The sequence below is a fragment of the Camelina sativa genome, chromosome 12, assembly GCF_030686135.1.
Source record: "Camelina sativa cultivar CO46 ecotype springtype chromosome 12, ASM3068613v1".
Taxonomy (NCBI): Eukaryota; Viridiplantae; Streptophyta; class Magnoliopsida; order Brassicales; family Brassicaceae; genus Camelina; species Camelina sativa.
The window spans coordinates 12,017,932-12,041,999 of record NC_141891.1 but is presented as its reverse complement, the minus strand read 5'-3'; the positions used below and the strand labels follow the sequence as shown (position 1 = coordinate 12,041,999).

At 33.7% G+C, this 24,068-nt stretch overlaps 7 protein-coding genes across 13 annotated transcripts; 4 read left to right on the top strand and 3 right to left on the bottom strand.

The window, feature by feature from the left end:
* Positions 1-11: 11 nt before the first annotated feature.
* LOC104733455 (protein TWIN SISTER of FT) lies at positions 12-2,048 on the bottom strand. Its single transcript, XM_087478793.1, has 4 exons — positions 1,671-2,048; positions 1,096-1,157; positions 551-591; positions 12-457 (listed from the first exon to the last, which is right to left on the bottom strand). Exons 1-4 carry the CDS (start codon positions 1,713-1,715, stop codon positions 234-236), a joined length of 372 nt encoding a protein of 123 aa, XP_087334919.1. The 5' UTR covers positions 1,716-2,048; the 3' UTR covers positions 12-233.
* A 1,005-nt stretch (positions 2,049-3,053) lies between these two features.
* LOC104731491 (protein LSD1) lies at positions 3,054-5,488 on the top strand. 5 transcript variants are annotated; one of them, XM_010450876.2, is made up of 8 exons: positions 3,054-3,296; positions 3,431-3,509; positions 3,635-3,772; positions 3,923-4,042; positions 4,529-4,668; positions 4,766-4,846; positions 4,943-5,014; positions 5,127-5,488. In XM_010450876.2, exons 3-8 carry the CDS (start codon positions 3,637-3,639, stop codon positions 5,166-5,168), a joined length of 591 nt encoding a protein of 196 aa, XP_010449178.1. In that variant the 5' UTR covers positions 3,054-3,296; positions 3,431-3,509; positions 3,635-3,636; the 3' UTR covers positions 5,169-5,488. The 5 variants fall into 5 exon arrangements, with proteins under 5 accessions (XP_010449178.1, XP_010449177.1, XP_010449176.2 ...); XM_010450875.2 differs by having other exon boundaries at positions 3,629-3,772; XM_010450874.2 differs by having other exon boundaries at positions 3,068-3,296; positions 3,932-4,042.
* Positions 5,489-5,704: 216 nt separating this feature from the next.
* On the top strand, positions 5,705-6,740 carry LOC104731490 (CASP-like protein 1B2). Its single transcript, XM_010450871.2, has 3 exons — positions 5,705-6,022; positions 6,122-6,245; positions 6,345-6,740. Exons 1-3 carry the CDS (start codon positions 5,811-5,813, stop codon positions 6,609-6,611), a joined length of 603 nt encoding a protein of 200 aa, XP_010449173.1. The 5' UTR covers positions 5,705-5,810; the 3' UTR covers positions 6,612-6,740.
* Positions 6,741-12,321: 5,581 nt separating this feature from the next.
* On the top strand, positions 12,322-17,390 carry LOC104731489 (lysine-specific demethylase JMJ14). 2 transcript variants are annotated; one of them, XM_010450870.3, is made up of 12 exons: positions 12,322-12,565; positions 12,684-12,716; positions 12,858-12,935; positions 13,217-13,294; positions 13,394-13,891; positions 13,995-14,219; positions 14,459-14,620; positions 14,795-15,163; positions 15,353-16,115; positions 16,205-16,308; positions 16,411-16,608; positions 16,825-17,390. In XM_010450870.3, the coding sequence occupies exons 1-12, from the start codon at positions 12,386-12,388 to the stop codon at positions 17,113-17,115; spliced, it is 2,979 nt and encodes a 992-aa protein (XP_010449172.2). In that variant the 5' UTR covers positions 12,322-12,385; the 3' UTR covers positions 17,116-17,390. The 2 variants fall into 2 exon arrangements, with proteins under 2 accessions (XP_010449172.2, XP_010449171.2); XM_010450869.3 differs by having other exon boundaries at positions 12,439-12,565; positions 12,637-12,716.
* Positions 17,391-17,424: 34 nt separating this feature from the next.
* On the bottom strand, positions 17,425-18,408 carry LOC147930423 (gamma-soluble NSF attachment protein-like; the record flags this gene model as incomplete). Its single annotated transcript, XM_087476864.1, has 4 exons — positions 17,425-17,761; positions 17,888-18,017; positions 18,171-18,250; positions 18,331-18,408. Coding segments are annotated over 4 exons (381 nt in total), but the record flags the coding sequence as incomplete, so codon positions are not given.
* Positions 18,409-18,424: 16 nt separating this feature from the next.
* On the top strand, positions 18,425-18,790 carry LOC104733454 (uncharacterized). Its single transcript, XM_010453033.2, has one exon. It carries the CDS (start codon positions 18,425-18,427, stop codon positions 18,788-18,790), a length of 366 nt encoding a protein of 121 aa, XP_010451335.2.
* On the bottom strand, positions 18,791-22,792 carry LOC104731487 (subtilisin-like protease SBT2.2). 2 transcript variants are annotated; one of them, XM_010450867.3, is made up of 10 exons: positions 22,134-22,792; positions 21,771-21,930; positions 21,270-21,670; positions 21,092-21,187; positions 20,932-21,004; positions 20,570-20,852; positions 20,153-20,487; positions 19,817-20,087; positions 19,450-19,731; positions 18,791-19,368 (listed from the first exon to the last, which is right to left on the bottom strand). In XM_010450867.3, the coding sequence occupies exons 1-10, from the start codon at positions 22,376-22,378 to the stop codon at positions 18,950-18,952; spliced, it is 2,565 nt and encodes an 854-aa protein (XP_010449169.1). In that variant the 5' UTR covers positions 22,379-22,792; the 3' UTR covers positions 18,791-18,949. The 2 variants fall into 2 exon arrangements, with proteins under 2 accessions (XP_010449169.1, XP_087334915.1); XM_087478789.1 differs by lacking the exons at positions 21,092-21,187; positions 21,270-21,670; positions 21,771-21,930; positions 22,134-22,792 and having other exon boundaries at positions 20,570-20,848.
* Between the last annotated feature and the right edge of the window lie 1,276 nt (positions 22,793-24,068).

Sequence of the window (24,068 nt, the reverse complement as noted above, 5' to 3'; positions counted from 1 at the left end):
AACATCACACATTTCTTACAACATCACTTTTTTATCTGATAAAAGGCTTTTATCTCGTACACACATTTCTTTCTTCCCTCTCAATTATTAAAAAAGTAGACACCACTTTATATGTAGATGCACATGTATGCATCACTTTATTTTGTTGCTAGTATCTTTTAAAATTATTATTACATAGATGCTTAAATAGCATCATTAGGGGAATACTGCAATAGTTAAAGTAAGGAAGGCATCTACGTTCTTCTTCCTCCACAGCCATTCTCCCTCTGGCAGTTGAAGTAAGTAGCAGCCACAGGGAGACCAAGATTATACATCTCAGCAAACTCACGAGTTTTGAACTGTTGACGCCACCCGGGTGCATAAACCGTTTGTCTTCCGAGTTGCCTGAACAATATCAACACCATACGGTGGATTCCCGAGGGGGGACGTGGACTCTCGTAACACACCATCTCATTACCTAAACAATACAATCAGAAACGTACATATAGATCTATCAGACTAAAGCTTTTTTTTTATGGTCTATGACTATAGAGTGAATTATTAAACTTACCAAAGGCGGTTCCAGTTGTGGCAGGTATATCAGTCACCAACCTGCATCGAGAGTACCCATTTAAGTTTTAGATATACAGATCATACATAGTGAACTAAAGTGCTACCTAAACAAAGCAAGCACGCATCAAAAGCATATAGAAACAGAACGATAAGACTAATTAAGAATAGACGTTTTGTTTTGTGGTAGCTATGATATAACATGACACTTTAAAACAGAAATTTTAACTCTGACCAGTCACGTCTGTATTTGCATAGAATATTTTAAGTCATTTAAAGTATATTAAGCCCTTACATCATAGGTAAAACGTTTAAAGTGACAAATTGCTGCTCTCTTAAAGTTTTTATTCTATATGTTCCCTTCTATTATTAGCAAAAATGTAAAAATATCGTGTTATATGTGTCACCTTAGAAATCTATTGATCTCTATATATATATATATATATATATATATATATATATTCTACTATTTTATATTCGAACAAGAAGTGTGAGGTATAAAGTTAATTAAGTTGTAATATGACATGAAGAGAGTTTTATACAAACCAATGCAGATATTCTCGGAGGTGTGGGTTGCTTGGACTCGGCACATCTGGATCCACCATAACCTTCATTAAAACAGTCAGTCAACAACCGTCTAAGAAGATCGATTATGAAAATATCAAAACAATCAAGAACTCACGAGTTTTGTCCCTTTTTTTTTAACTCGACAACATAGAAATAACTAAAAACTACTATAAGGGGAAATAAACACGAATTAGAAAGAAGCTTAAATTAGAATAAAGGTATTAGTTACAATTTTACACCTATACAAGAGTATCTAGAGTACTCGTTTGATTATCTAGATTCAAAAGTCGACTCGTTAAAATAATCACTTAAAATATTATCTTTTTGGACATCATGTACTTTTGAAAGAAAATAAATAATTATCAAAAACTACTTACACTTGAGTTGGAATTTGATTAAAATTTTTAACGGCCTCAAGGAGAAACTGAAAATATAAATATTTGATTTGACTATCTAAGATTTTTTCGACAATAATGAAGCTTAAGAAAACAAAAGAGTGAGCGCAAGGAAGAATGAAGCAATGAAGAAAACAGCAGGGAAAGAGAGAATAGAACCAAAGTATAGAAATTTCTGAGGTCATCTCCTCCAACCTCCACCATTGGTTTGTTCAGAACTTGAGAAGGCCTTAGATCCAAGCCATTAGTAACCTCTCTTTGGCCATAAGTGACCCTAAGAGAGACCAACCTGGTGAAAGGATCAAGAACATCTCCAACAACTCTTCCCACCACAAGAGGATCTCCACGACTTAAAAGACATATATATTTCTTGACTCTCTCTCAAGTCTCAAGTCTTTCAACAAATGATTACTTCTTATTGTATATATGTATCCAACACCTTGCTTCCTATTTTATTTATATAATGTTATGGGAATAGCAACTGTTAACTTTGTTCGCTCCAATGAAATCATTACCACAGTCTTTTCGTATGTAGTCAGAATCTTTAAAACTGGTTCGACGTACGTACATCACTTATTTCCCCAATTCATTGTTTCTTTCTTTTTCTCTGTTGATGGTATTCCTATTCCAAACCCACCAATAGAAACATAAATCATATTATTCCACTTATTCGATTTAGCTTGCCCAAGTTAGCTTACTAGTTACTATAATAATCATCTATTTTTTAGAAATATCATTTTCAAACGTATCTCTTTTTATAAATATCTCTTTTTAAAATATTCTTCTTAAAAAATACCACTTATTAAAATATGAAAATTTATAAAGTTTTATAAGAATTTTAAACTACTTATTTATAATAACTACTATTTGGAAACTCGATCCAATTATTTATAAGATTTTTAAAATATATTTATAAGTATATCTAAAGTTTACACACATATAAAAATAGTTCGTGTATATTTTAAATATTATTATAAGTTAACACAAATATTTGGATAAATATTATATTTTTAGTGGTATTTGTAATAAAATTTATGAGATATTTTTTGAAAAAATATATTTACAAAATTCTTTCTATAAAATACTAGGACTTGAACGGCACGATATTAGATTTTTTCCAAAAACGTTGCAAACCAAATGACTAAATTGTTAACCTACTATAACATTTGATTTTAGGATTATAAAACAATTCATTGCAAAAAAAAATAGTTTTAAGTAAAATTAATTAATATTAATCCGCAAAGAATAAGATTGTCCGACGATTGTCCATAGTACAGATTATAATTAATTAATAATACATAAAATATTGATTATCCACAAATATATTTGTCTGTCCCACATATGACATAACTATTACCATTTTGATGAAGTTTATTTATCGTATAATTTATTTTAAAATATAAATAGAAAATGATCGGCGTAAGCTTTGACCTAAGAAATTCATATTTTAATAAGCAAAAGCCAATCGCTGCGTTTGAATCGTCATTTATAACGATTAGATTAAAAACGCGTTTTTGACGGGCCAAACAAAAAAAAAGGCTTACGTGTACTAACGCGTCTAGTAAAAAAAAAAAAAACAGAGAGATAAAATTAGGGTGAGAGAGAGAGAGAGAGAGAGAGAGAGAGAGAGAGAGAGAGATTTTGGGGGAAAAGGGAGAAGACGAAGAAGAAGATAATAAAAAAATCGAAAATCTATTGAAGAAGATTTCCCCAATTTCTGGATTGCCTTTTCTCATATCATCGCTTCTGGGTTTTTGAATTCGATTCCTTTCCCATCTTCAATCGGTAAGATCCATAACCAAAGTCTCTTCCTTTATTTTTTATTTTTTTTCAAAGTTTTCGAATTTGTAATGTTAGTATTGATTATTGTTTGTTCGTTTGATTCAAAACTCAATTCTCTGTATTCGATTTGGTTTCAGAAGTTTTGGCTTTGGATTGGATTTGGGTTTTGGTTTTCAAAGTCAGCTCCTTTATTGTGTTTTATTCGTTCGTATTCAGGTGAGTTTTTCTTTTTTAGGTTCTTGGATCTTTAATTGCTTCATTACAATGACTTAGGCATGCATAAGTATTGATTGAGTTTTGACTATTGTGTGTTTTGATTTTATGGATGTAAATAGCACCAGATATGCAGGACCAGCTCGTTTGTCATGGTTGTAGAAATTTATTGATGTATCCTAGAGGAGCATCCAATGTGCGTTGTGCCTTATGTAACACTATCAACATGGTTCCTCCTCCTCATCCTCACCCTCCTCCTCCTCATGGTATTGATTTCTTTCTCTCTGTAATTTGTGGATTTTGTAATTGGTTTGAGTCTTTTATATTAGAATTGAGGAGGAGGTTAAAAAGTTTTGAGTTTGAGTGAGATCTGTGCTTTGCTATTGGATTATAACTTGGTTGAGGTCTGAACACAGCTCATGCAGGGATGGACATGGCTCACATTGTATGTGGTGGTTGCCGGACAATGCTTATGTATACGCGTGGGGCAAGTAGCGTAAGATGCTCTTGCTGTCAGACTACAAACCTTGTGCCAGGTATATAATGATATCCAAATCAATCATTCAAAGCTCTTTGAATTGCTTAAAAGGTCCTCTAGTTCTTTAGAATCTTCTCTCAAACTTTTGTGTGATCTGCATTGTTCTTTGGAGATGCTTACATTACATCTTTTTTCACTTTTCCCATAATGTAACTGAATCTGAAATAGTTGGGATTTGTATAGGGCAGCTGAAAATACTTAAAACAACGGTTTTGAGATGCTTCATTTGGCACTACTTGTTAGAGCTGGAAGGGTTTACTTGATTGTAGCATTACCGTTTCTTTTGATCTACCGTTAGATTATTATCTTTAAATAGCCTTAAAGTATTGTCATTTGGATATATGATTTACTTTCATCAATTGCAGCTTAAGAACATACATTTATGATTTCCTTTTGTTTATCTGAAATACTCTTGCTAATTGGATTTTCTAGTTTATTGTTGCTTGTTTGCTGAAACTGTGCTTGACTTATTTGAAATCGACAGGACTCTCCAATCAGGTTCCGCATGCACCCTCCAATCAGGTTGCCCAAATTAATTGTGGGCATTGTCGGACGACCCTCATGTATCCTTATGGTGCATCATCTGTTAAATGTGCTGTTTGTCAGTTTGTTACTAACGTTAATGTGAGTACCCCTATCGATTAAGTCACTTCTGCATGGTGGAGTTCAGTATGTAGATCTTTTTGTAGGAATTTTAATTCTGATTCATTTTCATTCTTAGATGAGCAATGGAAGGGTACCTCTCCCAACTAACCGGCCAAATGGAACAGCTTGTCCCGGGACAATGCCCTCTTCATCAACTGTGAGTTATCAGATTATGAATTTGCAATAGTTCTGTGTATTCTTATGGAACTAATACTTACTCTATCCATCGATTTATCATTTCCATTTCCAACAGTCAACACCACCCTCTCAGACCCAAACCGTTGTTGTAGAAAACCCCATGTCCGTTGATGAAAGTGGAAAGTTGGTGAGTATTTCTATCACCTGTGTTCTCACGGCTTCACATACAGCTTTCTTTCTTGTTCTTATTTACACATTACAAGAAGATTTAACAGAGTGACTGCAAACACAAATTGTAGGTGAGCAATGTTGTTGTTGGAGTGACGACCGATAAGAAGTAACCAAGAATGAGTGAGATCTGAAAGATCATATCCAAATTCTTCGTCTATTCCTGCGTCTGGTTTGTGCATATTACATACGCGGAAAAAACTCTATGTTTATATATCTGCCGACTCCTTTTTAACCCAAGAGAAAGGCTTATTCAGAATCTTTTTGTTACTGCATTTTTTGGGGTTTATTCATAGTTGAAGACACAAAGTGGTTTTGCTCTAATAATCTGGCTTTTCTTTTGCTCCCATGGAACTTGACCTTCTCTTCTGTTTGTAGACTTGTAAAAACTCCATTGGCCCTCGAGGCATTGTTAATGTATGTATTAATATAATCTGACACACCTACCAAACATTGAGATTTGGGTTTGAAATCTGTGGATAAGTTTTGCTACATGGAACAATAAGTGGTAGTGAATATCTTAGCTTTGGTAGATAAGACTTGTCTTGGAGGAAGTCTTGAATCTGGAAACTTATTTTGGAGTCATCTTGTCACAACAACCTAAACCTAATTAGTACCCTCCACGAACATTAAAAGTTAGATGATCAGTCAAAACTTCTCAACAAGAGACCGAACACAAGCTCTTTCTATATAAATACTCTCTCACACTGACACAGAGATTCATCACACTCTCTTGATCACTCACTGCATCAACAATGGCCGGAGGGAAGACTGTGTTGGCTGGTGGGAACACAAAGAGCTGGAAACTACTCTTGGGGCTGAGAATTTTTGCATTCATGGCTACTTTAGCTGCAGCCATTGTAATGGCCCTGAACAAAGAGACAAAGACCTTGGTTGTGGCCACCATCGGTACTGTTCCTATTAAAGCCACTTTAACCGCTAAGTTTCAGCACACACCGGCTTTTGTGTAAGCGATTAAAACCCTTATAAGAACTCTCAGGTTACATTGATAGCAAAATGTTTTAAAAGTCATTAACACTGATTCTTGGTGAAAACTGTATTACAGGTTCTTTGTTATAGCTAATGTAATGGCGAGCTTTCACAACTTATTGATGATTGCTCTTCAGATTTTTAGCCCGAAACTGGAGCACAAAGGTCTCCATGTCCTCTCTATCGCCATTCTCGACATGGTAAAATCAGATATACTTATCCGCATAGTGTAAACACAGTTAAAGACATATGTGTTGTTGACTTGGTTTCTTGATTATCTTTAAAAACGTTTGTATAAGCTAAACGCAACTCTAGTATCTGCGGCTGCAAACGCGGCAGTGTTCGTAGCGGAGCTGGGGAAGAACGGAAACAAACACGCCAAGTGGAACAAAGTCTGCGACAGGTTTGCCACTTACTGTGATCACGGCGCTGGAGCACTCATAGCCGCCTTCGCTGGAGTGATTCTTATGATTTTAGTCTCCGGCGTCTCCATCTCCCGCCTCTTATTCAACTCTAACAAGTTCTCCACCACCAAAGCCCCTGCCACCGCCACCGACGTTCCCTAATACATGGCGGCCAAAATACAGCGATAAGTATTACATGTGTGTGTGTGTGTGTGTTAGATGTTGTCGTCGTCTCAAGTCTCAACTCTCAAGTCACTATCAGATTGTCTAATGCATTCCCCTGTTCTATCACTTTCGTATTTGTTCGAGTTTTCATTCCTCTCTAATCTTTTTATTCGTAAAATGACATTTCAACAAAGTAAAAAGCATATAGAACAAAGCGAAAAAAATACAATACATGATTGAATTGAATCAGGCCAACTCTTGGCAGAAGAAAAAAAAGAAAAAAGAATCAGACCAACTCAAATTAATTATACCTAGATTTTTCAGTCATCTTCCATTTAAGAAAATTTAATTCCCATGTAACTATATTTTGTTTGAAAAAAAATACTACTCTTTAACTCATTATCATATGTCTCTAATAAATGTGATATTATAATTATTCGAATTATTTATTTTCTTGGACTAGTCATATATATAAAAGTAGAGTTTTAATCTCTCCTTATTGGTCCACTTGGCAATGCAACTTTAACAAAAAAAAATTATATTAAAACACAAATTTAAAACAATTAATTCTCACATTTAACTCACATAATATAAAACTAAAATCTTTATAGCTTCTCCCTATAAATTATGCATTAACTTTATTTCTCCACTAAGTTGTATTAATCAATTGTATTAAAACAAAACAATAAATTAGAATTGTAACTCTCATTTTTCTAAATGTAATTTTTCATCATTTCTCTTCCTATAAATACTCATTATGTTATTCTCTTAGTCTATCACTCTTTCATTCTCTCATCTTCTTCCACTACTCTCAAATCTCTTTTTTGTTTTGTTTTGTTTTGTTTTGTATTTTTTTGTTATTGTTGTTGTATGGATTATAAAAAATCAAATCAAATATCATTGTAAAAGCTTAGTTTTAGAGTTTGTTTGATATGTATATCTTATATATTTATTTTAATCTTTTAAAATGTTTATCTCCATTTTCTATTTTATATTAACATCTTATAAGTCATTATTTTCATACTTCCTTACAATATTCACCACACAATAAGATCATAAAGTTGAAATGATCCATATGTAATTATCTATTATGTCTCTGGTTATCTCACATATTCATATATCATTTTAAATAATTTATAAAGATTAATATAATATTTAAAGATCAATATAATTATCCATTTATCCATTTATAAAGACTATTTTGTTTTGTGATCCAATTGTTAAATCTGCAGAGATCAATATAATATATATATATATATATATATATATATATTTTTTATGATTTGAGGTTTTTGAAAACAAAAAGAACATAATTAAACAATTGGTTTTTTGTGTCTTTAATCAAAATAAAAAATGATCAAAAAAACAAAACATATTCAACTGGAACTTAAATATAAAAATAAAATATCATTTTAAAAATATCATTTCACTAAATTCTCTAAAGATGAAACCATTAGTATGAAATCTAGCACTATAAATTAAATTGATGAGTGAAAACCAAAAAAATATAAGTTATCCTTAGGATTTTAAAAATTATTGAGATTGAAGAATTCATATAATTTTATAAAAAAACTAATTTAGTTTGTCACTTAAAAAGTAATATTTTTTATTTTGAAATATTATGTGTAAGTGTTGAGTTTATATCAACAAATAACCAAATCATGTGAATTTTGATTCAGCCACTTGGTATTCCTTTTATTTTAGGTTATAAAAAATTAAAATATTTATTTATAATTAAAGACATGTAACTCCATTTGACTCAAATGTAACTCCTATCCAATAATTGTACATTAATTCATTCCTCCTACTAACTTATTATCTTTCAAGAGAAATTATTTTTGGTTAAATTTTAATATTTTTAATTTATTTTGGTTGGCTAAACTTATATTCATAGTTTGGTTGGCTAAATTAATATATTTCTCATGTGAAATTATTGTTTATAATATATTTCTCATTTCAAAGTTTAAAGCAATATATCATATATATAAAAGTAAGGTTTTGGTCTCTCTTTATTGGTTGATTTTCATTTAATGTTTTCTAATTTTTTTTTATTTTTTTTATTTGCTTTCTAATTGCTTTAAACAATATTTAAGATCCAATAAACACAATACATTTAACTCACACATTAAAATAAAATTATAACTGAAAATAAAATAAATTATGCGTTAATCATATTCTACAACTCAATTCTATTCAAACACAATAAATTACTATTGTAACTCCATAGTTCTAAATGTAACTTCCATCATTTCTTATCATATAAATAAGCATTCTCTCAATCTATCATTCTCTCATATTGACATTCTTTTACTATCTCATTTTCACATTCTCTCATTCTCTTCTACAATACCTCAAATCATTTTTTATTTTTTTTTTGTTATTTTTGATTTCTTATTTTTGTTGTATGGGTTGTAAAAAAAAAATATATATCATTGTAAATTATTAATGCTAAATTTTAATTTTAGAGACTACATGATATATATTTTACATTGTTTTTATTTTAAAAGATTTATCTCCTTTATCTAATTTGGATTATTATCTTATAAGTAATCATTCTCTCTTTCTCTCCCACCAATATCAAATGTTGTTATATCTCATATGTGTTGTAAGAGTTTGATTCTATATTTTAATTTAGAAAGTATAATATATATATATATATTACATTGTTCTATTTTTTAAAGATTCATCTCCATTATCTAATTTGGATTACCATCTTATAGTAAACATTATCTCTTCCTTTCCTACCAATATCAAATGTTGTTATATCTCATATGTGTTGTAACTTGTAAGAGTTTGATTCTATATTTTAATATAGAAAGTATTATATATATTTAACATTGTTTTCAATTTTTATTTTATTTATATAAAAAATATTTCTTTTATATTTCTTGCCTTTCTAATTTATTCATATTTATTTTTAAAATTTGCATAGTTAAATTTAAATTCATATCTGTTGGTTTTAACAAAACAATCAACTTTATTTGAGAATTAGATGTTCCTATTCATTTTTAAACGATCAATGTGTAACATATAATCATTTTGTCTTGCAATCACAAGTTCCATTTCCATTGCTTAACTCCATGGTTAAACTATAATATATGTTGTCCTATTTGTAGGAATAACAACATACTTATTTAATTTATTTAAAAGAGCAGATGATTAAACGAAATAAACATTTCTCCAAATTTTATAATTCAATCAGTGAGTGTACTTATTACTTTGAAAAACTTTTACATTGAAGTTCATAAAATCATATAAGAAAACTAAAATACTATATCACTTCAAATTTGGAAGGAAACACTTGGTATTCCTTTTAAAAAAAGTCAAGACACATATAAAAATTTATTAATATTTAACTCACTTTAAAGACATTAAAGGTCATTTAACTCAAAAATAACTTCTATCCAATAATTTCATACATTCCTCCCACAAATAAAAAAAATATATATATATGTTCAAGATTGTATTTAAATATTACATAATTTTTTAGTTAGCTAAATTTATAGTCACATATATACAATATATATACATAAGAATTTATATTACTTATTAACACCATAATTCGACCCATTATTTGCTTAACTCAATATTGGTTTCAAAGCCAACTAAAGAAAAACAGAAACGATCTTATTGATATTAGACCAAAACATGGGCATACAAATATAATCACTTACACGGAAGATATTTTTAAAAAATAACTTATTATTGCAACATCAACGTATGAAGGGTTTACATAAGCAGTTAATTAGAAAATATATAAAACAATAAATGTATTGGAAACAATATCAGTCAATGATAAGATTGGATCCTCAAAAGCAAGAAACAACATCTTCATAATTCATAAAAAGTAAACGCCACAATTATACACATCTGAACGAAATGGTATAAACATATAATGTATAAATAAAAGTGACGGCAAAGCCCGTATATGCCTAATTAAAATGAAATAATACAAAAGAGAAAACGTAATGACAAAAAAAAAACAAGAAAGTGCCAACTACATCACAACCCACGCGTTGCGTGGGGAAGCACCTAGTAAATAATATAAATGTTTACCAGATTTAATAATAAATAAAACATTAAAGTAGTTTCCTTAGCTACGAAAAATGACTGAATTAAACTTTTAATTTTCTGTTAATATATGTTCAAAAATGTATTTGTGTTGATATAAATAAGTTTAGAGATAGTGTATATTACTTTTTTTAAAAAGATAGTTTATTATGGTTCTTACTTGATGAACCGATAAATTCCTCTGTATTTTTTTTTCTTAAACTTTTTCTTAAAGCACAATCCATAAATTTTATTTGCTTTAATCATTGCCTTAGCTAATTCTACCTTAGGATTTTTTTTCTACTAACAGAAGAGAAAAACCCCTTTCACATATATTTAACTAAAGGTTTTTATATCAAAATAGAATTAATTATGAGAAAGAGACTTTTGTTAGTGGCATATATAGACTTTATCATTTTCCCTAAAATATTTCAAATTTGCCATTTTTTTACATTTAAAAACATAATTTTATACATTTTCTTCATTTGGTAGAGAATAGATTAAATGCAAACCATCATATATTGAAGACATACAACAATAAAAATAAACTATGACGTTTTTCATTAGTTATTAAAAATAGTCTGAAAGAGAAATCAACATGTAATAATGAGAATCTAAAGGTAACCATTGTACTTGTAATGTTCATATTTCATAACTGATTTCATTCCGACGCCAATTTTCTAAGTTGTTATTATCTTTAATTTTCTTACAAAAAGAAATAAAGAAAAGGAAAGAAAAGACCTTGAGATATTTAGTTGATCTTTTTTTTTTTTTGCTCAAAAATATATTCTTTTGTCAAACATAATTTAACCAAAGTTTTTTATATGTCATTATAAATAAAGAAAATGTTTCAAATCTACGTAGAAATTATGTTGTGAATGCCTAATTCTAAATGTATCCATTTTTTTTTGGCCTTGATTTTTTTTTCTTTTTTAGACTCTAGTACTCTCATACCTTTGTCTTTAGTTTAGGCAGTTGATTGCAATCAAGCCGACGTACTGGCAAATTTCAAAATCAAACTTGTAATAATCAGAATTAAGGTAACAACTATAAAATTTTATTTCTTTTCGTCATAATTGATTCTAGCTAGTTTGACGCGAATTTTGTGCATGGTTATTATTTTTAATGTTTTTTTAGATGAGAAAGATTAAAAATTCCTCACATATATTTTTTTATATATATCTTACAATGTTTTTCCAACTCAATTTTTCACTATTAAACAAACTTTTCCGAGAAATCCTCATTTCATAACTCTTTTCTTTAATGGAAGCTAAAAATAAATTATGATATTTTAGTAAATTTGTTATGTTAATATGAAATTAACAATGGTAAACCATGATATAAATATTTTTAAATGCAAACTAGCAGTTCAACTATATATTGAAGACATCAAAATGATTAGTTTGATATACAAATACAATAACACATTTACTATAAATTTTGTATTTTTTGCGATTAATTTCACTATAATTGCGAGTTTTGTGTGACTATTATTATTATTATAGTATTTTTTTTTGACATAGCTTATCATTTTTCTAAAAGAAATAAATAAAAAAATTGTTGAAAAAAAAAAAATTAGAAAAAACCTTGAGATATTTCTAAATTCTAACCTAAGATTTGTTTTTGGTCAAACGTTTTAGTTTTCTTTTTCGTCAAACATAGTTTTAACCAAAGGTGAAACTGTAAAAATAAATGTTCCAAATCTCGTAAAAAAAAAACGAATGCCCCCAAAAGTACTCTCATTTATTTCTTGCGTAGATTTTTTTCTGACTTTATTACTTGCGACTGAGTTATTGTTACAGATTGAGTTCTCTTTCCGACAAATCTTTTTAAGTTGTTTATGCGTTCTTCTTCTTCTGGGTTTCTTATTAGGGTTTCGAAACGGCACTGCTGCATTTCAAGTAAGAGTTTTTCTCTTTCAACAGATCCTTTTTTTAATTTCTTAGGTCTCACTCACGCGGGTTTTATAAAGTATCGGGCTTTGTGTGAAACCTAATCTCACTCTCGAAAATGGACCAGCTTGCATCTCTAGCAGAGTCTGTGGCTATGGAGGTTCTCTTCCTTATCCTTTGCTTCTTTGATTTTGTGTCTTTGCTTTCCTCCCCCGACTTTGTAATCTCTAATTTGCATGTTTCTGCTAGATTCAATTCACTGTTGCAGTTTCTGAATGTGTGTATTTTTTTTTTGTTACAGGAAGATTCTGAGAAACAATCGATTAAAAGGGAGAGTAGCCTTGAACCTGACTCCTCTAGTCCTCCTCCTAGTCCCAAAGTAAGCTAATATGTATGACTTGTAGTATCTGTCTCCAGTCAATTTGGTTTCTCTAGCAACTATTAACATGACTTGTATATTTTGCTCAACCCGTTTAGATTCACGGTTCTAGTTATAGTCAGTTTCTAAGAGTGATTCTTATGGTTTTTGTTGGATATTTAGCAATCTCACCCATTGATAAAGAACTGCTCTTATATTAGTCTCTACTTTGTTACCTATATGACTCTCCAAGAATAGATGAATCTGGTTCCTAAATTATGTCCATTTGTTTTGTATTTGAGATAACTGCGAGGTGGAATCCATCAGAACCTTGCAGGCCGTCTGTTGATGACGCTCCCATATTTTATCCCACTAATGAGGTATGTTATGTAACTTTTAGCTGCAGTTTTGGTTCTGTCTTGGTAATTTAAGTGTTGTCTAATTGAAAGTTTTATATCCCTTTGATGATTCATGGTTAGGATTTTGATGATCCACTTGGTTACATAGAAAAGTTGCGTTCCAAAGCTGAATCATATGGAATATGTCGAATAGTACCGCCTGTTGCTTGGAGACCTCCCTGCCCTCTGAAGGAGAAAAACATATGGGAGAAATCTAAATTTCCCACCCGGATTCAGCTCATTGACTTGCTTCAAAATAGAGAACCGATTAAAAAATCTACCAAAAGCAAGAAGAGAAAACGGAGAAGAGTCAAAACTGGATACACAAGAAGAAAGAGAGATTCAGGCGGTGATACTTCTTCCTCTAGTGATAGCGAAGAAAAATTTGGTTTTCAGACTGGGCCAGATTTTACCTTGGAAGAGTTTCAGAAGTATGATGAATACTTCAAGGAGTGTTATTTTCAGGCAGAGGATCAGACTGGTTCCAAAGCGTCTGAGAGTAAGAAATTTAAACCTAAGGTTAAAGACATCGAAGGTGAATATTGGCGGATAGTGGAGCAAGCAACTGATGAAGTAGAGGTATGTACAGGCAGCTGTACTATTTCTGTCTTTCTTGGTTTTACCATTTTCTTTTGCATAAGGTTCTTCTAACTCGCTGCTCTTGTTTTTGGGCTTATGACAGGTGTACTATGGGGCTGACTTGGAAACAAAGAAATTTGGAAGTGGTTTCCCTAAGTATTCACCAGGGCATCTTAAATGTGAAGCAGATCAATACTCTAAATGTGGTTGGAACTTAAATAATTTATCCCGTCTTCCCGGATCTGTTCTAGCTTTTGAGAGCTGCGATATCTCAGGAGTCATTGTGCCATGGCTTTATGTTGGAATGTGCTTTTCAACTTTTTGTTGGGTAAGACTCTTGTTAATTTCTTGAATTGCATAAACAAAACTTTTGATATTTCCTGGACATTTTGTTGCTTAAAAGAAAAAAGCTAATGAAAGAGTTATATAAAGACCTGTTTTATTGGTGAATCAAGATTATATTACTTACACGAAGTAACGCCTTTGGAACCAAAATTATGGAATTGTTGCATTTTTCATGTGTTCTCTAGGAGCTATGTACTAACCTGCTTACTTTGTTTGAAACAGCATGTTGAAGATCATCACCTTTATTCCTTGAACTACTTACACACGGGCGATCCAAAGGTTTGGTATGGGATCCCTGGAAACCATTACGCTTCATTTGAAACCGTCATGAAAAAGCATCTTCCAGATTTGTTTGAAGAGCAGCCTGACTTGCTACATCAACTGGTGAAAACTTTCTCCCAATTCGTTTTACATTTCAAACTTTGCTAATTAATTAAAACTCCTTACATGTGTAATTTTGGAGATGATATGGCAGAGCTCTCTTTTGGTTAGGATAATATGTATCTCATTCTGCACCTCCCGTTTTTTTTTTTTTTTTTTTTTTTTTCTTTTTATCAGGTCACTCAGTTATCTCCAAGAATCTTAAAGGAGGAGGGAATACCTGTCTATCGAGCTGTCCAGCGCAGTGGAGAATTTATCCTAACCTTTCCTAAGGCCTATCACTCTGGGTTTAATTGTGGTTTCAACTGTGCGGAAGCAGTAAATGTTGCACCAGTTGATTGGCTGGTGCATGGACAGAATGCAGTGGAAGGCTATAGCAAGCAGCGGCGAAAGAGTTCATTGTCACATGACAAGCTGCTTCTTGGAGCAGCTATGGAAGCTGTTTATTCCCTCTGGGAGCTTTCACTTTTCAAGAAGAAAAATCCTGTGATTGCGAGATGGAAAAGGTTTTGTAGTGAGGATGGATTGCTTACGAAGTCAGTCAAGGTGATTCTGATTCTCTGTTCTTTTTCGTGTGCTTACATATGCATGTATAATATGTTACATTTCATAGATAATATGTTACATTTCATAGATTGACAATTATCTTCTTAAGTAATTGTCTAATAGTCCACCTGATTGTTGATAAGATTGAATCAAACATTTTAATGGGACTAACATAGCTGATGTTAGCAGAAGCGGGTGCAGATGGAAGAAGAAAGACTAAACAACCTTCAAGACGGTTTTAGCTTGCTTAAGATGGAGGGTGATTTTGACATTAAGAGAGAACGAGAGTGCTTCTTGTGCTTCTATGACTTGCATATGTCTGCATCAAGCTGCAAGTGTTCCCCCAACCGGTTTGCATGTCTTACTCACGCCAAGGATCTTTGTTCATGTGAAAATAAGGAGAGATTTGTCCTAATTCGCCACACCTTGGATGAGTTACGGGCATTGGTCAAAGCTCTAGAAGGGGATCCCGATGCCATAGACGAATGGGCAAGTAAATGCCGTGACCAGTATCCTTCACATCATCAGAGAGTAAAAGAATATTCTTACTTCCAGGCTAGCTCATTTTCAAAGAGCCGTGGTTCATCAAAAGCACAGCAACGAGAGCTTTCCGAACACTTACAAAGTGATCTAACTACAAACAAGGAAGTTCAGTTGAAACAAGATGGTGATCAAAATGTAAACTGCATCACTGATAAGTCAGCTGTCACGGATGTAAAACTTGGCGAGGGAGGTAAGTTTGACGAGAAGAAGATTTCGGTTGAATCTCAAAATCCACATTCAGTTTCAGATGTAGGATGTAGCGACATGGCGAAGAAAGCAGATGGTTGTTTAGAAGGGAAGGACCAAGAAGCTGCAACCAATAAGCTACGTCACTCTGTTGAGCTCTTGAGCACTGGATCTCTCGTTGTTAAAAAGCTCTGGTGCAGTAAACAAGCCATATACCCAAAAGGTGAGATGAATTGAGGATTTTTTGGTGAGCTTTGTACTTTAGCATTTTTTGTGCCTTCTAAGACTTTTGCTTTTGAATGAATGTTGCAGGGTTCAAGAGCCGTGTTAAGTTTTTAAGCGTGCTTGACCCAACAAAACTAACCAACTACATCTCAGAGGTTCTGGATGCAGGGCTTCTTGGTCCATTGTTCAGGGTACACTATTTATGTAGTGGTTTCGAGATTATAAGTTAAATCTGTTTATCAGTCATAACAAATATAGGAAGTAAGTTACTGATCCATCAGTATTATTTCCAGGTCTCAATAGAAGATTACCCCACTGAGAATTTCTCGAATGTATCTGTTGAGAAGTGCTGGCAAATGGTGACACAAAGACTCAAACTCGAAATTATCAAGAGATGTGATCAACCAGTGAGCTCTTTGACCTCTTTACAACCTTTGGAGAGTATAAGTGGGCATGAAATGTTTGGATTTTTCTCCCCGCATGTCATTAAGGTAACAATTAATTTCCCACACATAGCCATAAAACTATGTTCTTCTGAACCTTCTTGCGGTGAAAAGATTCATCCTTTTTTTATGTTTGTTGGATGAGAAGCTCCCATCTTCTGTTTTAGTCTCCTTGAGCATATTCCTTACGTTTGCATGAAATTTGCATATTTTCTTTCATTTTATCTGCAAGTGTTCTAGACTGAAAGTTAACATTGTGGATAGGTGGTTGAGGCTCTTGATCCGAAGCATCAATTGGAGGAGTATTGGAACCAAAAGGCAGCGAAACTGTTTGGTGCTGAACCAACAAAGGAAGAAGAAAAAGATGAGACAGAGAAAGGAGGGGCTTCAGATCCCTCTTTGGACCGAGACACAAGGCTTTTGCGTGGACTGTTGAAGAAGGCGACACCTGAAGAATTAGTTATGATGCATGGACTTCTGTGCGGTGAGGCACGCAACACCGAGCTCACGGAAGAGCTCTCTACTTTGGTAGATAAGATGGAGAAAAGTCCTTGACGACTGAGCAAGCAGATAAACACACACTAACACCCTTTGAAGTTGATTGTGTTTGTTGTTCCTTTGTTCTGCTTCAGTTAATCTGTATAAGTCGAGAAATCTAGAGAGGCAACAATATAAAAATAGACAGAAGGGGTTACTTCGTTGACATGTCTTTCCTTTTTACTAAAAAAAGGGATTAGGGAATTAATGATTGTATTGTATTTGCATTTGCACTATTTTATTTGCTTATTTGTACCAGTTTCAATTGAAGAAAAAGAAAAAGCTTTTTACTATTTATTAGTAGACGATTTCAAACAAAAACCAGAATAAACTTGAACTGTATATTATCTTTTTAACAAACCTGTATGAGCTGTATTAACAAATAAAAATAACAGACTTGGAGTGTTGTTTGCTTTTGTTTTAAAGAAGAAAAAAACATGCACAAATTCGAATTCAGAGCCTAATCATTCCACACAGTACTTTGGACTAGAACGATAATATGTCTTTTTAAATCTTTGGCTTGGAAAGAAGCAATGTGTAGAAATCTAAATCTGTACAAAGAGGAGAAACTTTAAGTGAGATCATCCTCGTCGAGATCGTCATTAGTGTTCATCTGAATTGCAGTAACATCTCCAGTGGGTAGCTTTCTAGCCAACTTGATGATCTGCAGACAAAATACTTCTCCGCATTAGATTGCAATAGTTTAATGAAACTTTTCTATAATCAGCATAATTCAGAAACACAGAGAGACATAATAATTAGGATTAGACAGATCATTTAAGTGAATTACCGAATGATCCAAATTGGAGACAGTGCTTGAACTCGCCACCTTCTTGATTTCTTCAATGTCTCCTTCATTATAGGCTGTGAGAAGTCTGCTAGCACTTCGGCTCTGATCACTCTTCAGAAACGCATCAATCCTACCCAAAAGAAGAAAAATATTCAGACAATATTTTGGTATCACGTTTCCTAAATCATTCATGTTTTCTTGTTCGTAGTAACCATATTCAGTCCAGGTATTATTAGTCATTAACCAACCGAGTGGCTGCATAAAGAGAGAAGAGTATACTCACTGAGAACAGTCATTGTAGCATTTTTCTGCCTGCTTCAGGTCATGAGCATACAGATATACGATGATTGCACTAAGATAGGCCTGAAATAAAATGGTGTTAAGAAGTAAACAGTTAACCGCAACACTAACATTCAGAGATGCAAGAGCGCATATCCTCATACCTTACACTGGCTATTTGTGGCATCGCACTTATCAGCAGCACCATCAGCTGCAATAGGTAAGCAGCATGGGAAAGCACATGTTCATTCTCCGGCAATGCTTGTTTCTGGTTCCCCCAAGGTTGATTCATCCTCATCCTCATCCATGACCAAGATTGATGAGCCTGCAACAAACTCTGTTCCTGATTCCACCAAGGTTGATTCATCATCCTCCTCCATGATGACCAAGATTGATGAGCCTGCAACAAACTCTGCGATAGCCGGTTTCTTCAGGCATAAGTTCCCATTCCAAGGCTGGCCTTTCCACAAGTATGCTCCTTTCCCAATGGGTAAGCCTACAAATCCCTCTGTACCTGCAACAACACCGTCGTCTTCTGGAGCTGCTTCTGCTGAGGAAGAGGAATCTGAGAAGGTGCCTTCTTCTCCAAACAAAGGAAACAACAGAGATGGAGGCAACGCATAATGATTGAAGATTTACTGTGTTTAATGAAATACTGAATCTTTCCTCTAGTTTTACATATTGTAACAAATAAAATGTACCATGTATTATATCAAATGCTATGTGACATTTACATGGAAAAAGAAATTAATACAATTTATCTTATCTACCAAGTTCTCAAGTTCATTGTTTTAAGGCAATTTTCACTGTGACAGACACAGGAATATGAACAACGTGTCCTGCATTTCCAAACAGTTTGATTCCCCCAAAGCTAGCAATAGAGCTGTTCTTCTTCGCTGTGAGGATCACACTAAGTAACTTTGTCTCTCCACTGGCTATAGAGAACTGAGTAGGAGATACCTTCATCAAAACATCAAACGGAGGAATCAAACCGACATTATAGGTCTCATTTCCAGCAATGTTTGTCACTAGTCTTTGGACACTTCGTGTGTTGTTAAGCCTCGAGACAGTGATGGACGGCAAGTTGAGGTCAGATCCACTGATTGTTGCATTTCTAAGCATGCAATTCTTGCCAGTGTAGTTGAAAACCGCTGGAGCTGATCCATTGATCCCACAAAGAAATGACATATAGTCTTCAAAACCTGCATAGACAGAGAGAGAGACCGTTAGAATGATCTACATTTGGTTATATGAGAATGTGGAAAAGAGTCAATTTAGCTCACTAGTATCAAAGATTAGGCCAGGATCCAAAGCTGCGGTTGCGTTCACAAAGCCATTCCCCATATCAAATGGGGTTGCAGGAGTCAAGGTTTGATCAGGATTAGCATAAGCACGCTGAGCCATTATCGCCTCGCCTTTATTGTCAAACAGAACAGAGGTTGTTGATAGTGCTGATGCAATGGCTGAAGGACTGAACTTTCTGAATTTCTGCTTGATCAATGCAGCTACACCAGCTACATGAGGAGCAGCCATGCTTGTACCAGACATCATTGCAAAATTCTCTCCTAAAAAAGAGCAAAAAGAACACAAAAGCGTAAATGGGAAAATCCTTGACTATAACAATGTCATGCTTTGGAGATATTTGTATACCTTCAAACTCAGTGGATTCGGTGGCAGCTGAACTCCAAGCTCCCCAAATGGAGTTTCCCGGAGCTACAAGGTTTGGTTTCAAAATGTCGGCGTCGTTAAAAAGACTGTCTTCTGGATCAGGCCCTCTTGCTGAGTAGTACATAATCTTGGGAGCTCTGTCACTGAAGTTAGGATTTTGTCCACCTGCAATGGCTGCAACTGCCCCAAATCTAACAATCTCCTTGGTGGTTCCATTTCTTTCAAGAGTAGAGTTATAGTACTTGAGTAAAACCTATATATGAATTACATATTGTTATTACTAGTTATTAATGAAGAGATTAAGTGTTATATTATCACCTTAGAATCTTCTGAGGATGGGATTATGATGCCAGGCATGTCCATCGGTGTCGGATTGATCTGAAAGCCAAGGACATATGGGTCCATATAGAACACAACACCCTTTGCAGTTAGATTCTTGGCAACAGCTAAAGCTTGTTTAATAGTGGAAAGCCCGAGCACGAAACGGATAGAGTAGCTACATATCAGGAGATTCCCACGGACAAGATCCTTATCAAAGCTGTCATAGTCTTGGCATTCACCTACATACATGTCTTTATCTACTACTGAACTTTTGTTCTTCAATGCATCAAGAGCAGAGATCATTGTGTACTTCTTGCCTTCATCTGTAGGAACTAGAAGAAGAAAAACGAAACAGCAATTCAAAGCTCAGTCACTAAAAACTTAGCTGATGAAATGAAACCAGATAAGACTTACGTGCAAGTCCTATGCCTGGAATAGATACATTGTTGCCTAAAAGTATCGAATTAGAGTAAACTCGGTCGTGAGTAGCAGCACCAACTGTGAAAATCCATGGGCTGAAGGAGGACATGCTCTTGGGAGAAGGACCTGTGTTTCCAGCAGCTTGCACAACGAATATACCGGCCTTAACAGCTGATAGCATAGCCATATCTAACGGGTTAAAGAACGTGGCTACACCAGGAGGACGTCGATTAGGTGTAATGGATAGACTTAATATGTCAACTCCATCTTGTGCTGCCTAACAAAATTCATAACCACTGGAAAGTGTCATGGAAAGATCGATACATTCTAGTAATAAATTGAACAAATATGTTTACCTGGTCTATAGCAGCAACAACATCTGCAGCAAATCCCCCAAAACTCTTATACAGTGCCTTGTAAACAGAAATACTGGTACATATCAAAACATGTCATTAGTACACTCAATGCACTACGAATGATAAAAAGATAGTATCTCGTTAATATCTAACTACTTACTGCGCACGAGGAGCGATTCCACTAGCACTTCCAAAGTTATGGCCAGAAACTACAGCTGAGACACCATGGTTTCCTGCTGCAATGGAAGCTGTGTGCCTGTTTCATCAAGAATAACAATATTTAGTAACAGAATGTGAAGTAGTATACCCTTCAACATTACAAACAAGTTGATACTTACGTGCCATGGCCATCACCATCAAAAGGTGAAGCATAGTCCTCAGATGAGTTAAATATCCCTCGAGTAATAGCTGACTCTGCAAAATGGCGAGCTCCAACAAGCTTCCTATTACACGAGCCCGATGGGAAATCTGGTGTAACTTCACAAACACCTGAGAAATGATTAGGGATGGGATACTGACGCTGTGAAGTGTCAGTGCCATTGAAACTAGGGTGAGTTGGGTCAATGCCAGTGTCTATAAACCCGATAACAATTCCTTCTCCAGCAGTTTCATATCCACCTTCTTTAACCCATGCACCTTTTGGTAAACCCATGAACTGAGGTGTATAAGTTGTTGCAGTCCTTACAGAAAAATCCAACACTACGTTTGCTACTTCCTTTCTCTTTGACAGCTTATCAGCCTTTTTAAAAAGCAAATAAGAGAAAAATTAAGAAAATTTTATATAAAGAAACCAAACATAGTACATAAGCTGATAAAGACATGGATATGATCAAGATTACCTGTTGTGAGCTAACAAAGACAGCAAACCCATTGATGAGATAATGGAAGCTATAAAGCTTTATATACTTTTCTCCCTTCAGTGCATTTCTAAGCAAAGAGTCATGAGCTTGAGCAATTGCTGATCTCCTTGATCTCCAATAACGTGATTTCGAGATGTTCCTATATATAACCAGAGAAACTAAATCAACAACAGGGAAGACTCTGCACAACAAAAGAGTAAACTTTTATACACAATATCCAGTTTCTAGTACTGTTCTAAAGCATGATAGTTAAGTGAATCATACAATGCATGTACCTGAAAGTGAACTCTTTCACAAACCAAAAACCTGAAAATTCAAGATTCCAAAGAGAAGTGCAATTACCTTGGTGGAAGTTTTGGTCTAGTAAACTTGGAAGTGTCTCCATGTTTGGAATTATCTCTGGCTCTTTTAACTTCTGCTTCTTGTTGGAAAAGATGAAGAGTAGGAGCTTGTTGTAGAGTAACAATGTAAACAGCCGTAGTAGAGTTAACATCAGAATCATCATAATCTTGTCCAAATGAGTTCGACAAAAAACCAAAACAGAACAGAAGAAAAACCCCAAAATTCACCATTAAAACTCTCCTCATATCTCGCTCACTCACTCACTGATTAAAAACAAAAAACCCCACGAAACCAACCAAATCCTTAAATAAGAAGATAAAGTGAGATAAAAAAGCTGCAAAAAGAAGAAGACATCATGACGCAAACATGGTGAGTTAGTGGAATCTGCAGAAGAAAAAAAGGAACTGCCTTTTATTTATTTTTTTCGTGTTGGAGACGGTGAAAAGAAGAGTAAGCTATATATAGATACACATACTAGTATGTATATAGTACACACAAGATAGATATGATTTTTCGCAGAAAGAAGAACCCAAAACTCACGAGAATCTGAAACCTTTTTTTTAATGTTTATTGGATTCTGTGTAAATTTTTTGAACGTTTTAACACTCTACACTACAAGTCTACACTACAACAGGGTCCCCCAGAGACCGAGAGGCAATGAAAAGGACGAGCACAGTGTTTTTTGGAAGAAAAAAAAAAAAAAAACAGAGTTTTGCAAAATTTAGCTGTTGGAACTTGTCGGCTTGGATTTTTTTATTTTTATTTTTCTTATACTTAAATTAAGGTTTTTAGTAACTTCCACAAATTTTACTGAAAATCTTAAAGAAATCAGTGTAATACTAATAAGTATTCGAGTAATCCTGAATTTGATCATTATATAAAAATCTGATTCTATTATTAGTCTGTTACTTTTTAATTGAGAACTCCAATTGGTTAAAATGAAACAGTATCATTTCGAATCGCCGATCAAGAAATAAACAAAAACAACAAGTAACGACTATATATTAACATATGATTAAAGTTGTCGCAACCTTCTTTATAGTATGTTTGATCATTTGATGTACTAAAATTAAAAAAAGCTGAGATTTAGCATCAAATGGGTGGGGTAAACGTGAAGCATCATTAGGAGTGTTAATGGGTCACACCGTTATGTTATTTTTTGACTTTGCGATTCTTTTCGTACTTTTTTATTTGTTTTCTATCTTTTCTTTCAACGGCACAATCCTTGTTATGAGACCAAAGACTTTTTTTGGTTAACATTTTTACAAATGTTTACAGTGGATAAATCATCATCATTGAAGAAGATTCGATGCTAAGTCATACAAGTTTTATTCCTAGATGTGAAGTAATGAATGTGAGACATTTTATCAGTTTTCGCTTCTATCAAATCTTGGTTAGTTCATTCGATATTTTTTTACCACTTGCCGGGTTTAGAATCCAGACCCGACCGAATTGAAAAAAGGTCGGCCACGAGTCACTAGTATGATTGAAGCTACTGAGAGCCAACCAAATCCGAATTGTCCACGAATAAATTAGTTAAATTTGCATCTATTTGGTTTAACGTACCATTTTGGTTAGTAATGAGTTTTGATTACACTGTATTTCAGTTCATGAATTTCACTACAAACAAGCATTTCTGCATTTTACTTATCATTCAACTTTTGACCCCAAAAAAAAAAAAACTTAATCATTCAACTAACCACACTTGTTCATCATTTCATGATTATCAAACTTAACACATGTACATATGGACGCAAACTGAACACTAGCTAAAATGATTTGGGTCCGATTTCAACTACAGTTACCTAACTTTGAACTATTCGAATGTGAACTAACCCCAATGTCTACGCCTATAATCAGAATTAACATTCCAAAGCCCTTTGCTTTGGCATTGCAGATGTATGGTTGTGGTCACAGCATCAGTGAGTAAGAACG